Genomic DNA, 13,888 nt, shown 5'->3' on the forward strand with positions numbered 1-13,888 from the left:
CCCACTTTGGGCATTAACACTAATAAACCATATTATTCCTGTTCAGTGAAAGACCTGAATATGTTTAGAAAACACACAGTGAAACTATGTGTAAGGAAGAAAGTGCAAAGCTCTACAAAATAAATGTTTTAAAACATGCACTAAGGGATAATTGGGGAAGTGAAGAGCAATTTGTACTATAAGGTCCTGAAGTCAGCATTAAAGCTTTTAGAATCAACTATGCAAAAAGCAGGGGCGCCTGGGTGGCTCAGACGGTTGAGCATCAGATTCTTGGTATTGGGTCAGGTCGTGACCTCGTGGTGGTGGGATTGAGCCCTGCGTCATCAGGGAGCCTGCCTGAGAGTCTCTCTCTGTCCCTCCTCCACTCACTCATGCCCTCTCTCCCCATCCCTCTCAAAAATAAATATATTTTTAAAAAACTATGCAAAAAGCAAACACCACAGGGAAATGAAATGCTGAGATTGAAAAAACAAACAGGAATCGGACAAAAGGAAGAAACAAACATGACTGTGTTGATGATGTCGACATCATTACTATTCCACCAAGCCCATGTGGAAATTGGACAGACAATGCTGCCCAGCTACAAAACCCACATTACTGAAGGCTGAAATTGAGTGAGAAAATAAACCAGTATAATGTCAGTCTGTGCAACTGAGATTTCTAAAAAATATTTTTTACTTATGTATAATAATTACTGTATCTAAAATTTTGAAGCAGTTTTGGATTTTTCTTAATACAACGAAATACATGAAAATTTTCTGTGTAAAAATTCAAGTTAAGCAAAAGAGAAACTTATTGATACTGTTAGAAAGTATAATAGTAGGATAATTCAGAATAAGAGTATTTTTGATGAATAAAAGGAGTACTTAGTATAAAATATATAAAACTGTCAAAAATAAAGACCGGTAAAACTGAAAATATTATACGTGGATTCTCATTCTAAAATAAAACACTTTAATTTAAAGAGCAATGATATTATAACATAAGAGAAAGCCAACAGATCAGCATTAAACAAAAAAAATACAGAAGGCACACACGAAATACCTAGAACCAGGTTAAAAGATATCTCTCTACAATAGAACAGTACTAATTAACCTCCAAGTAAGTGCATCCCTTTCCCTCAAACAACTCACCCAACATTTTCTGCATCTTCATCACACTCAGCTTTATATTTGCAAGGTCCACACTTGGAGTGTTTTCTGTGAACTTCTGCCCCTGACCCTTCCTCTTCTGTTTAAAAAGAAAAATTAAATTTTCAACCAAAGTTGGTTTCGTTTCCAGATAAGCTTCATGTTTTCAGCAAGCATCATCCCATTTCTGGGAAAAATGTGTGCCTGCACTCTCGAAAACAATCAGTTCCAAAATCTATCAATGCTTGCATCCAAAAATGTTGCCAATACTGAGTACAACATATTCTATGAGGAAAACAAGTATTGGTATAGCAAAATAATCCCTTAATCTATGTACAAAAGAACACTACAGGTTTTGATAATTGCCTTTAAAAGAATTACCATATAACATTAAATAAGAGAGAGAAAATGTAACATGAGCAATAAATTTGGTACAGTGATTACCCTACTGAAATAAACTATGCAATGCCAGTTAACAAATAAATGATTAAATGCAATGCAAGAGTGTAACCACTTGTTCCTCACATCAGTTTCATACCTGCCTTTTTTATTACATAACAGTAGAATTTTTTTAAAAATACTTATCTCCAAATCTGTAAAAGGAAAGGGGTCCCTTTACAAAGGACTTGCCTCCTTTTCTACTTTGCCCACTTAGCATTCCAAAAATACCCAGAATGCAGACATGTGTGGATTTCTTATGATCCGGCACAAAAAACTAGTGTTTACCACTAAGTCTCCAACTCATATTCCACATTCAAGGGCTTCTACATTTCTGGGGCTCAACTAGAATGGATCCTACCCTGATAATCTCAAACTAGGCAGGGAGATCTGTTCTGAAGCCAATTTAGGGATTACAGTTTATACAAAGGAGATCTCTCGTTCTGGTTTGGGAAGTAACACCTTATTCAGGAGGTGTCAATCAATAAAGAAGATACCACAAGGTAAGTCCAAAACCCTAATATGCCTATTTGGTAATACTTCCAAACTTTCCATTTTTAGTGTCTACGTGCACTTTAAGTAGAAATCTTTCCCAAATTCTCATGAACACTCCCAGTTTCCAGGGATCATAATCTTATTATTTCTGAGGCTTCAGAAACATCAGGAAATCGTTTGCCACCACAAGCTCACTCAAGTTTGTATACTAATCTGAGCAAATAACAGCGTTTCTAAACTCATACTCCCTAAAAAGAAATGGTCACCCTACATTCTCAGATTTTTTTTTTACAAGACATAAAAAATATCATGACATCAACTTCCACTTCTTTAGTATGGGAACATGACTGTTTCCTTACTGAGTATCTGACCACAACGACTAGACTACATGATCTCTCTTAAAATCCTTTCTGGCTCTAAGATCTAGCTAGAATTGATAGTCTGATCCTTCACATGTGATTATGAAGCTTCTGCTTGAACATGTCCTTTTAAATCACATTCTATTGTAGGATAGCGTCAATCTTTTTCTTTTTTTTTTTTCCTGAAATGTTCATCCCTGAACTTCTTCCTCAGGATGGCTCTTCTATTCTCTAAGTGACCTTTGAAGTGCCTTCCAACTCTGACATTTTAGGATTCTATGAAATGTGGAAGTCTAGAATAAGGTTTCAGATAGTATAGAAAGGATCATAACCATAGTTTTCATTTGTATGAGTGTGAACTTTACTAGAGTAAGTTTTCTTTTAGTGTATATATCCCCACAGTACCTCCAGCATTACTTTGGATACATTAGACACTAAGTATTACAGTTTCATTAGACTAGGAAATGAATGAGTCATTCTTAATTCTGACAATTTAGAGTAAACTCGTGCTATACGCTATTAACAGATATTACTTTTTTAAACAGCAGAAATAATTTATGTATTTGTAAAATAAAATAAGAAACATACACAGGAGAATTTTAATGACATAAAGTCACTACAGTTGTTTTGCAAGTCTTCTCTTTGCCATGCACAACTGGCTCCAGAGTTTTATAACCCTGCACCTTGAAAGTTCCTTATGAGCAAAAATTTGTAAGCAAGGGGTGTGAGAGTTACAAATACTCTGGTCCAACCCAAAATCACTTGTGTGGATGATCCCAAGGAGAAAGCACTTTGGTGCAATCTCAATTTACAGAAGCTACAACATTTCTACTTTGCCTGTCAACAAAACTTTAGTGAGACATAACTATATGAAACAACATGCCTAGGGCTAAAAGGGACAGAAGGGTTGGGAGTGATGACTACGGGCTTATTTCTGGAGTAATGAAAATGTTCTAAAATGGGCTGTGGTGATGAATGCACAACTCTGTGAATATACTAAAAGCAACTGAATTGTACACTTTAAATAAGCAAAATGTACAGTGTGTGAATTTTACCTCAATAAAGCTGTTAATGACAGAAAACAAATGTCCTTTAAGGGGTATTTGAAACTTACCTCCTTCTCCAGATCCAGAGCCATTATCTAAGAAGAAAAAAAAACAGTGAATAGAAATACTTTCGCTGGAAATGTCATCCTATCCAATAGTCAAATTTCTCATCAAAAATAAAACTGCAATAGCAATTCTCTTTTTTTTTTATATCAAACAGTTTATTCTTATATACCCATTCCAAGTTTTTCCCCAAATAAAATTCCTTTGACACACAATCATCTATACCTCATACATCTTTGTAGCCATTCAGGAAGTATCCGGGTGCCCTGCACAGAGTAAAGACCAATAAATACTGTAAAATAAATGGCTATATAAAAATAATTTTAATTAACTCATGTAAAAGGTTAAAAAAATTTTAATTTTGTTAAAGCTTAAGAGGAATAATGAATAAGCTGCTTTTATTGGAAAGGGAGGAAAAGAGCTTTGGGTCTTGCTCCAAAAATCTTAATGAAATCTGTGGATAAAGGCCAAAAGCCAAAAGGCAAGAAAAAGCCTCAAGGCTTTGAAGGAAAGAACTTCTGAGCTGTTTTCATATTACTGATAAAATTAGCTTCCTCTAGGAAACTTATCCAAGGACGCTCAGCAAGGTGTAGGTGAGACACTTGTTACTAAGGAAATTAAAAAGCCTTCCTCAAAGTTACCAGCAAGAAGTCGGCCTAAAATATAATTAATATAAAATATTTATTTTATAAATCTTAAAAAGGCCAACATATAATGCAGAGTATGTTGAAAGGAAGGTAGTACTCTAACATCATCAGCATAGTATAGTAAAAAACCAGAGATGGCAACAGAAGAACTTGACATACTTTATCCAGCACTTTCGGGAGTTGGGGGGAACCCACCCATTCTCAGGAACCCACTCCAATTCTTCAAATGGTTCCCCAGAGTGGGAGACAACACCCTTCACGATATTGCTCCTTTCCCTTTATTCTCCTTCACACAATAATCAAATTCCCAAACATAGTGGAAATAGGATGAACCGGAAAAACACGTATTTTTTGTAATATCCACTGCCAAATCTTCAAGGGATTTTATAAAGTCTAAAAGAGTGTTCAATTCTGATTAATCAACCATAAATAATTAGATCTGAGTAAAGAGAAGGAAAAGAGTGGAAGAGCAGCAAAAAGACAAAGAAGAAGGGAATTCAATTTAAAATTGTTCTATGACCAAACTTTTCTTAGAAAAACACTCCTTTTTTCCTTCTATCCTACATACTTTGGGTATATATCATGTGGTAGGCAACACAGTAAATGCTAGGAATAAATTGAATAAGATAGCCCCAATGCATGAGATACGCCCAATCCATTTTCAAATCATGCTAAATTTTAATAAATATAATACCGCAAACTTTCCTTTAGTGTCCTTTAAAATTCTGAAATAGGAGGATACAAAATCAACATACAGAAATTGGTTGCATTTCTATACACCAATAATGAAGCAACAGAAAGAGAAATCAAGAAACTGATCCCATTCACAAATGAACAAAAAACCATAAAATACCTAGGAATAAACCTAACCAAAGATATAGGAGATCTGTATGATGAAAACTATAGAAAACTTATGAAGGAAATTGAAGAAGAAACAAAGAAATGGAAAAACATTCCACGCTCATGGGTCAGAAGAATAAATTATGTTAAAATGCCATTACTACCCAAAGCAATCTACACATTCAATGCAATCCCAATCAAAATTGCACCAGCATACTTCTCAAAACTAGAACAAACTATCCTAAAATTTGTATGGAACCACAAAAGACCCCGAATAGCCAAAGTAATATTGAAGAAGAATACAGGAGGCATCACCATCCCAGACTTTAGCCTCTACTACAAAGCTGTCATCATCAAGACAGTATGGTATTGGCACAAACAGACACATAGACCAATGGAATAGAATAGGGAACTCGGACCCACAAATGTATGGCCAACTAATCTTTGACAAAGCAGGGAAGAGCATCCAATGGAAAAAAGACAGCCTCTTTAACAGATGGTGTTGGGAGAACTGGACAGCAACATGCAGAAGAATGACACTAGATCATTTCCTCACACCATACAGAAAAATAAACTCAAAATGGATAAAGGATCTGAATGTGAGACAGGAAACCATCAAAACCCTAGAAGAGAAAGCAGGAAAAAACCTCCTTGACCTCAACCGCAGCAATTTCTTACTTGACACATCCCCAAAGGCAAGAGAATCAAGAGCAAAAATGAACTATTGGGACCTCATTAAGATAAAAAGCTTCTGCACAGCAAAGGAAACAATCAATAGAACTAATAGGCAACTGACGGAATGGGAAAAGATAGTTGCAAATGACATATCAGATAAAGGGCTAGTATCCAAAAACTATAAGGAACTCACCAAACTCCACACTGGAAAAACAAATAATCCAGTGAAGAAATGGGCAGAAGATATGAACAGACACTTCTCCAAAGAGGACATCCAGATGGCCAACAGACACATGAAACGATGCTCAGCATCCCTCATCATCAGGGAAATACAAATCAAAACCACATTGAGATGCCACCTCAAGCCAGTCAGAGTGGCTAAAATGAACAAATCAGGAGACTCTAGATGCTGGCGAGGATGTGGAGAAACAAGCACCCTCCTACACTGTTGGTGGGAATGTAAGCTGGTATAACCCCTCTGGAAAACAGTATGGAGGTTCCTCAAAAAATTAACAATAGAGGGGCGCCTGGGTGGCTTGGTCGGGTAAGCGTCTGACTTTCGCTTAGGTCATGATCTCGTGGTTCATGGGTTCGAGCCCCGCGTCGGGCTCTGTGCTGACTGCCAGCTCAGAGCCTGGAGCCTGTTGCAGAGTCTGTGACTCCCTCTCTCTCTGACCCTCCCCTGCTCACGCTGTCTCTCTCTCTCTCTCTCCCAGAAATAAATAAAACATTAAAAAAAAATTAACAATAGAACTCCCCTAGGACCCAGAAGTAGCACTGCTAGGAATTTACCCAAGGGATACAGGAGTGCTGATGCATAGGGGCACATGTCCCCCAATGTTCATAGCAGCACTCTCAACAACAGCCAAAACATGGAAAGAACCTAAGTGTCCATCAACTGATGAATGGATCAAGAAGATGTGGTATATTTATACAATGGAATACTACATGGCAATGAGAAACAATGAAATCTGGCCATGTGTAGCAACATGGATAGAACTCGAGGTTGTTATGCTGAGTGAAATAAGTCAGGCAGAGAAGGACAAATACCATATGTTTACACATATAGGTGGATTAGGAGGAAGTTAACAGAGGACAATGCAGGAGAAGAAGGGGAAAAATAGCTGGGGAGAGGGAGGGAGGCAAACCATGAGAGACTCTTGAATGCTGAGAACAAACTGAGGGCTGATGGGGGGTGGGGGAGAGGGGAAGGCGGGTGATGGGCATGGGGGAGAGCACTTGTTGTGATAAGCACTGGGTGTTATATGGAAACCAACTTGACAATAAACTATTTAAGGAAAAAAATAAGTAAATAAAATGTTTTAGTACATAAAAAAAATAAAATAAAATTTCGAAATAGGAGCACCTGGGTGGCTCAGTTGGTTGAGCGTCTGACCTCAGCTCAGGTCATAATCTCACGGTGCGTAAATTTGAGCTCTGCATCAGGCTCACTGCTATCAACACAGAGTTGATAATGTTTATTTCTCACAGATAATGTTTATTTCTCTCAAAAATAAGTAATAAAATAAAATAAAATAAAATAAAATAAAATAAAATAAAATAAAATAAAAATGCTGAAATAAATATTGTGACTACTCTGATAAGGAGTTGAGTTCTTCTTGTAGATTATATTTTCATTGCACATATGCCTTCCCCCATCCACACAACTCCACCCCAACCCCGAGACTAAATATACCTCCCCAGGTAGGGCATCCTGCCCTCCTGCTGAGAAGCAACTGATCCAGCCGAAGACAGATGTGTCAGATAAATAAAGTATATTACGATATATAAATAGAGATACGCATGAAATGTGAAAAAAAACTCTGCCAGCAGATGCCACAGAAGAAAAATTTTAGAGGAAAAAAGGCTCTCAGTAAGGAATTTGCAAGTAATCAAAAAAACAATATTATTTCCAGCAATGGCCCACCAAGCATCTAAAAAGATGAATATAGCACCTTACAACTTAACTCATTCAACCCTCACTTAACAATCCCAAGAGATGATATCCATTTAAAATTTAAGTAATTGGGCTCAGAGTAACTAGGTGACTTGTCCAAGGCCATACAGTAAATAAGTAAACAAGAGCTGGAGTGGGGCACCTGGGCGCTCAGTCGGTTACACATCAACTTCAGCTCAGGTCATGATCTCATGGTTTGTGAGTTCGAGCCCCACACTGACAGCTCAGAGCCTGGAGCCTGCTTCAGATTCTGTCTCTGTGTCTCTCTGCCCCTCCCCCACTCATTCTCTCTCCTCTCTCTCTTATAAATAAACATAAAAATGTTTTTAATAAAAAATAAGAGCTGGAGTTAAAGGCAGGTCTTGTAACCCCAGTGCAGTGCTCTTTCCAATCTACCAAAATTGGCTGCTTCTAATGTTTACCATTCACTGCCTATCAAAGTCTTAACTGCATGTTCCTCATAAGTGAATGTAAAGATCTCCATATTCTTTTTTAGTTTCTAAATCAAGTCTGTGAAACACAATGTACTTAGAGAAGTATATAAGAATCACAACAAATGATAGTCTATGGGCCTGAGAACATAATCATTTGACCAGCCACATACTTATTTGGTGTAGGGAAAGGAATTTGGTCTTGCCCAAAGAAAGACCTGGTCTTTGCCCTCAGCTTTTTTCAATTTTCTTTTTAAATTTTTTTAATGTTTATTTATTTTTTAGAGAGAGAGACAGAGCACAAGTGAGGTAAAGGCACAGAAAGAGGAAGACACAGAATCCGAAGCTGAGCTATCAGCACAGAATCCAACGTGGTGCTCAAACCCATGAGCTGTGAGATCATGACCTGAGCTGAAGTCCGACGCTTAACTGACTGAGCCACCCAGGCGCCCCTGCCCTCAGCTTCTTGAAGGTAATTTACATCATACCTGCTAGAAGTATCTCCTTTCACGAGAGTGCTAACTACATCAGATGTTAGGGTGGGGCTGGTCACACTCAGCAGCCCTAGGGTAGAGGGTTGGCCATACCACAAACACCAACCATGTAATTTAGAGTGGGGGCTTTCAATCATATGGTATTAGTGGCCCTGGAGTTTGAGATCAGCCACATGGACAATGGATCATTCATGCTTATGAAATGGAGCCCTATTAAAAATCCTGGACACACGCACTGTAATACATACGCAAAGAAAAAAAATAGAGTATATCATATAAGAAGTGTCTATACTGCTAACCTTCATGTAATAATTCTAATTACAACACTTCATTTGCATCCCTGTCCCCAAACACAAATGCAAGTAAGAAACTTATATTAGTGCTTTCCAAAATTAACTACTATTGATTCAAGAAGGAAAAGAGAAGGAAGTAAATACAAAAAACTGGGGGAAGATAGGTGACAAGGATTGGCAGACAGAATAGAGAAGATATAAAAAGAGACAAGCTTGGAAAGAGACACATCCTGGGATGTCACTAATGGCTAGTTCTATAAATATTCTCCACCCCTGTCCCCCGCCAAGAAAATAAAAATCAACAAAATGGATTCCATGTAATTTCTACCCCAAATCTCATTCTAATATTCAAACCATAAGGCAAAAGATAGGCAAAGTACCCATGAAACTTCACCATCTGGTGTTAAAAAGCAACAACACGAGGGGTGCCTGGGTGGTTCAGTCGGTTACACATCTGACTTCGGCTCAGGTCATGAGCTCATGGTTAGTGAGTTCAAACCCCACATCAGGCTCTGTGCTGACGGTTCAGAGCCTGGAGCCTACTTCAGATTCTCCCTCTCTCTCTCTGCCCCTCCCCCACTCACATTCATATTCTCTCTCTCAAAAATAAATAACCATTAAAAAGATTTTTTTTAAAGCAACAACATGAAATGCAGACCAAAAAGAGTCCCCCCCACTCCATAGAGCAGTTCTGGGACTACACCTCTGACTGGAAATTGCCTTTTAGAAAACTATGGTGGAATCATCTCTAACAGTTATTCAGAAGAGTATCTATCACACATACCGGAGTAGCATGGTCCTCTTGCTACTACTGTTATCTCTTTCTGGTGCTTACAAGCAGCCCTTCTGAGAAAGCATTCATTTTGATAAGTGTCCCCATTTGATCCACAGACAGGAACGTAATTTGTATGGCACTGCAAAAGAAACAAAATAAATATTCAAAACTAGGCATGAATATTAATAGTTCACTTCATATTTATGAATGTAGTACCATAGTACTGTGACATACTTCTACTAAAGAATAGTTTGTTCTTTTGTTTGGTTTAAAAAAAGAGTTATACCACTTTCTCACACCTATTTTTCACATTTATAATGAAAATAACGATCAACTATCCATAAACATGACAACGAAAATTCCTGTGCTATCTAGTTCATTTGCTTGCTATAAAAACCCAGTGAGGTAAGAGGAAAATTCTTGGCAATGTTTGTAATAAGCTAATAAGCACCTAATTATATAATATCATTTTATTAAAATCAAAATTCATTTATTTAATACCACCAGAATCCCAAGTCCTAAAGTAAATGCTATAGAAAACACAAAGAAATACATAATCTCTGGGTCCACCATCCAGGTAACTATGGGCTATAGCATCATTGCCATTTTCTCCACCTGTAAATGCATCTCCCTAATAAAGTTGTTGGAGGATTAAATAAGAGAAATCTATCTTCAGCATTTATATCTGGCCATGGTAAATTCTCAATAAATACTGGCTGGTTTTACTGTTATCATCACTTCTGAGTTTTAAGTAGTTGCCCAGGGCCACAGCTAATAAGTGGGAGACCCACAGTTTCTCACAAGTGATGTATTCTAACGACTACACACTAAAGTTATTCAGCAGGGTCTCACTATGTGTCTCTTGGTGGCAGTGAATAGGGAGCTTAGAATAGTTCCTGAAATTCAACCTAACAAGCATATGCCTAGGAGTGAGCATGAGATGGAAGAAGAAGACCTGCTGCTCTTTGGTCAGTCTGTTTCCAGGGGTCTCTCTTAGGAGCTACTCTCATTATGCTATAGGCAAATGAAGGGATTTGGACAATTTTAGCAACATGCGACTTCTGACACAGGCACTGACTCTAACCTAAGGTCTGCCTCCTCCATACTGCCACCCTTGTTGGGGAAAACAATTCTCCCCATACCTTCTATATAGCTAGAAGAATGTGATTTGAAGTAGTTTAGAAAGGTGCAGAATGTACAACTCTGAGCCACATCCATTCAAGTATTTATTGTGTGCCTACTGTGTGACAAGAACTGTGGTGAATATAATAAATAAGAAAACAGCAGCAAGATTGTGATGGCCAATATTAGATGTCAACCTGACTAGGCCCCAAGGTGACCAGATTAAACACTACCTCTGGATGCTCTCTGAGGGTGTTTCCAGTTGAATTTCCATTAGAATTAACTGACTGAGTAAGTGCCCTCCCCAATGTTAGTGGGATCATCCAATCCATTTAAGGGCCTGAACAGAACAAGAAAGTGGAGGAAAAGGAGAACTGGGTCTCCCTGCCTATGATTTTGGACTTGGGTATTTTCCTGGTTCTCAGCACTTCGGTCTTAGCCTGGGACTTACATCTTCATCTCCCCTGATTCTCAGGCCTTCAGATTTGGACTAGAACTACACTATCAGCTTTCCTAGACATCTAGCTTGCAGACAACAGATCATGGGACTTTTCAGCCTCCATAATCAAGCCAACCAATTCCTTCTAATGTAGCCTCCCCTCCCTTTCCTCCTCATTCTCTGCCTCTGTGTGTGTGTGTGTGTATGTTTATATATGTTATATTACTTTTAAAATAATATATATATGTGTATATATATATATACACCCTATTGATTCTATTTCTCTGGAGAACCCTAATACAGAAGTCTAATAAGACGGCGTGCAGCACGTAGCAAGAGCAGACATTGATAAATTCAGGGAAAAAAAAACACAGTCCAGAGAACTACAGGGGGAAGAAGAAGGACAAAGAGGAAGAAAGAAAATAAGAGGAAAACTGTAGACACTCCTTTTTGTACCTAATCCAAGTTTTAATGGAAAGATGCAATACTGATCATTTTTCTTGGTACAAAATAAAAGTAGCTTTGCTTATATAATGTGACAAGATATAATAGCTCTTACTAGCAGACTGAAAAAAAAACAATTCTAGACTTTATTTAAAATCCTGTTATTATCTGTTAAAATGTATTTAAATTATAAACTAGAAATTATAATATGGTTAATAAACCATATTAACACTAAAAGCATGCTGAATCATAGCAAGTTTTTTAAATGAATTGAAAGATACTGCTAAAGAAACCAGCAAACAAGTGTTTAATGGACATAGGAGGTGATTTTTCTTCAACTGGCAATAACCTAAGTCTAACTTGAACAGATTTATAAGTTCTAAGAAGGCAGAATAGACAAAGGAAGGTTCATTCAGCAGCAGGATCAAATCTGCTGTAAGCCCTGAGGCAGTTTGCTCCTACAGGGCAAGCAACTTGTCTTTAAACATCTTTATATCCTCAGCATCAAGCATCAAGCACAAAGCAAGCCTTGGATAACCGTCTAGTGATCTTAACTCCTAACTTTTATTTCTCTTTCCTGCTTTGCCACCAGATGATGTGAGGATTTTTTAGCAATCCAAATATAGGAAAAAGGTCAAAGAGGCTATTTCTTTATAATCTTGAAGTTGCAAGGAAAGACTTTCAATTAATGAAAAGCAGAATCATAAAGACAGAAATAAGTATGATACAAAAATTTAAACTTCTTTATATCACACTATATATAAACATGAATTTAAATTTTAAAAACTTCCTTATATCAAAAATTATAAGCAAAATGAAAATGACACTAGAATAACTTCTTTAACATTTTTGTAATCTCAACTAAAAAGGAACACTCAAGGACACCTGGGTGGCTCAGTCGGTTGAGTGTCCGACTTGGGCTCAGGTCATGATCTCATGGTTCTTAGGTTTGAGCCCCGCATCAGGCTCTGTGCTGACAGCTCAGAGCCTGGAGCCTGCTTCAGATTCTGTGTCTCCCTCTCCTTCTGCCCCTACCCCACTCGTGCTATGTTTCTCTCTGTCTCAATAATAAACATTTAAAAAAAAAATTTTTTTAAAGGGACACTCTTAGGTAAATACTACTGAGTGGTTTAATACTTAGAAGAGAAATTAAAAGACCTACAATTGACCCTTAAACAACATGGATGTTAGGGGTACCAATCCCTCACACATCAAGAATCCATGCATAACTTTTGACTCCCCAAAATCTTAACTACTAATAACCTGATGCTGACAAGAAGGCTTACCAATAACATACAGTCAATTAACACATATTTGGTATGTTACATGTATTATAATTGTACTTTTACAATGAAGTAAGCTAGAGAAAAGAAAATGCTATGAAAAAAATCATATAAAAGAGAAAATACATTTACAGGACTGTACTATAAAAAGTCCATGTATAAGTGAACCCACAGAGGTCAAGCCTGTGTTGTGCAAGTGTCAACTGCATACACTTGTAGAATGTACAATATTTCTAGAAGGAAATACAAGTAACAGATGCTGCCTTTGAGAAGAGCAATTGGCAGTCTGGAGTGAAAGGAAGACATTTTTCATTATATTACATATCTTCTTATATAATGCTCAAGTTGTTTAAAATGGGCATACGTTACTCTTTTAAAAAAAGATAAAAACAGTACCTACATCACAGGTTTTCATGAGAGTTTATGAGTTACAGAGGCTTTTGTATATATGGGTATATATATATAATGTATATACATATTTAGAGCTATTAATGGATATAATGCTCAGCATAGTAAGCAATATATAAGTACTCAAATAGTGTGCTGTGTATAGAGTATGCACATACATACATACATAAGTCTTCACAAATCAACACAAGGAAAAAAGAAAACACTCCAAAAAATGGGCAAAGAATATGAAATACTAATTCATAAAAAATGATCAATAAATATGTCACAGTTTCAATTTTTCTAACAATCAAATGAAAATTTTTAAAAAAGCATTTTTGGCCTTACAGATTTACAATTTAAAAGGATTGAGGGACACCTGGGTGGCTCAGTCAGTTGAGTGTCCAACGCTTGGCTTTAGCTCAGGTCATGATCTTGCAGTTCATGAGATCTGCACTTTCAGTGCATAGCCTGCTTGGAATTCTCTCTCTCCCTTTCTCTTTACCTCTCTCCCCCTCTCATGCTCGCTCGCTCTCTCTCTCTCAAAATAAATAAACATTAAAATAAAAA

General features: G+C 37.2%; 1 protein-coding gene across 3 annotated transcripts in view; it reads right to left on the bottom strand.

Annotated features, from left to right (window-relative positions):
* Positions 1–13,888, bottom strand: part of LOC120248277 (tomoregulin-1) — a 124,112-nt gene that overhangs the window by 42,512 nt on the left and 67,712 nt on the right. For all 3 annotated transcript variants that reach the window (XM_039256565.1, XM_039256562.1, XM_039256563.1), the window contains exons 3-5: positions 9,653–9,782; positions 3,537–3,563; positions 1,134–1,230 (exon numbers count right to left, since the gene is read on the bottom strand). In XM_039256565.1, coding sequence (XP_039112496.1) covers positions 1,134–1,230; positions 3,537–3,563; positions 9,653–9,782 — 254 coding nt within the window. The remainder of the gene's footprint in view (positions 1–1,133; positions 1,231–3,536; positions 3,564–9,652; positions 9,783–13,888) is intronic.

The sequence above is a fragment of the Hyaena hyaena genome, unplaced genomic scaffold (assembly GCF_003009895.1).
Source record: "Hyaena hyaena isolate Hyena2069 unplaced genomic scaffold, ASM300989v1 scaffold_572, whole genome shotgun sequence".
Taxonomy (NCBI): Eukaryota; Metazoa; Chordata; class Mammalia; order Carnivora; family Hyaenidae; genus Hyaena; species Hyaena hyaena.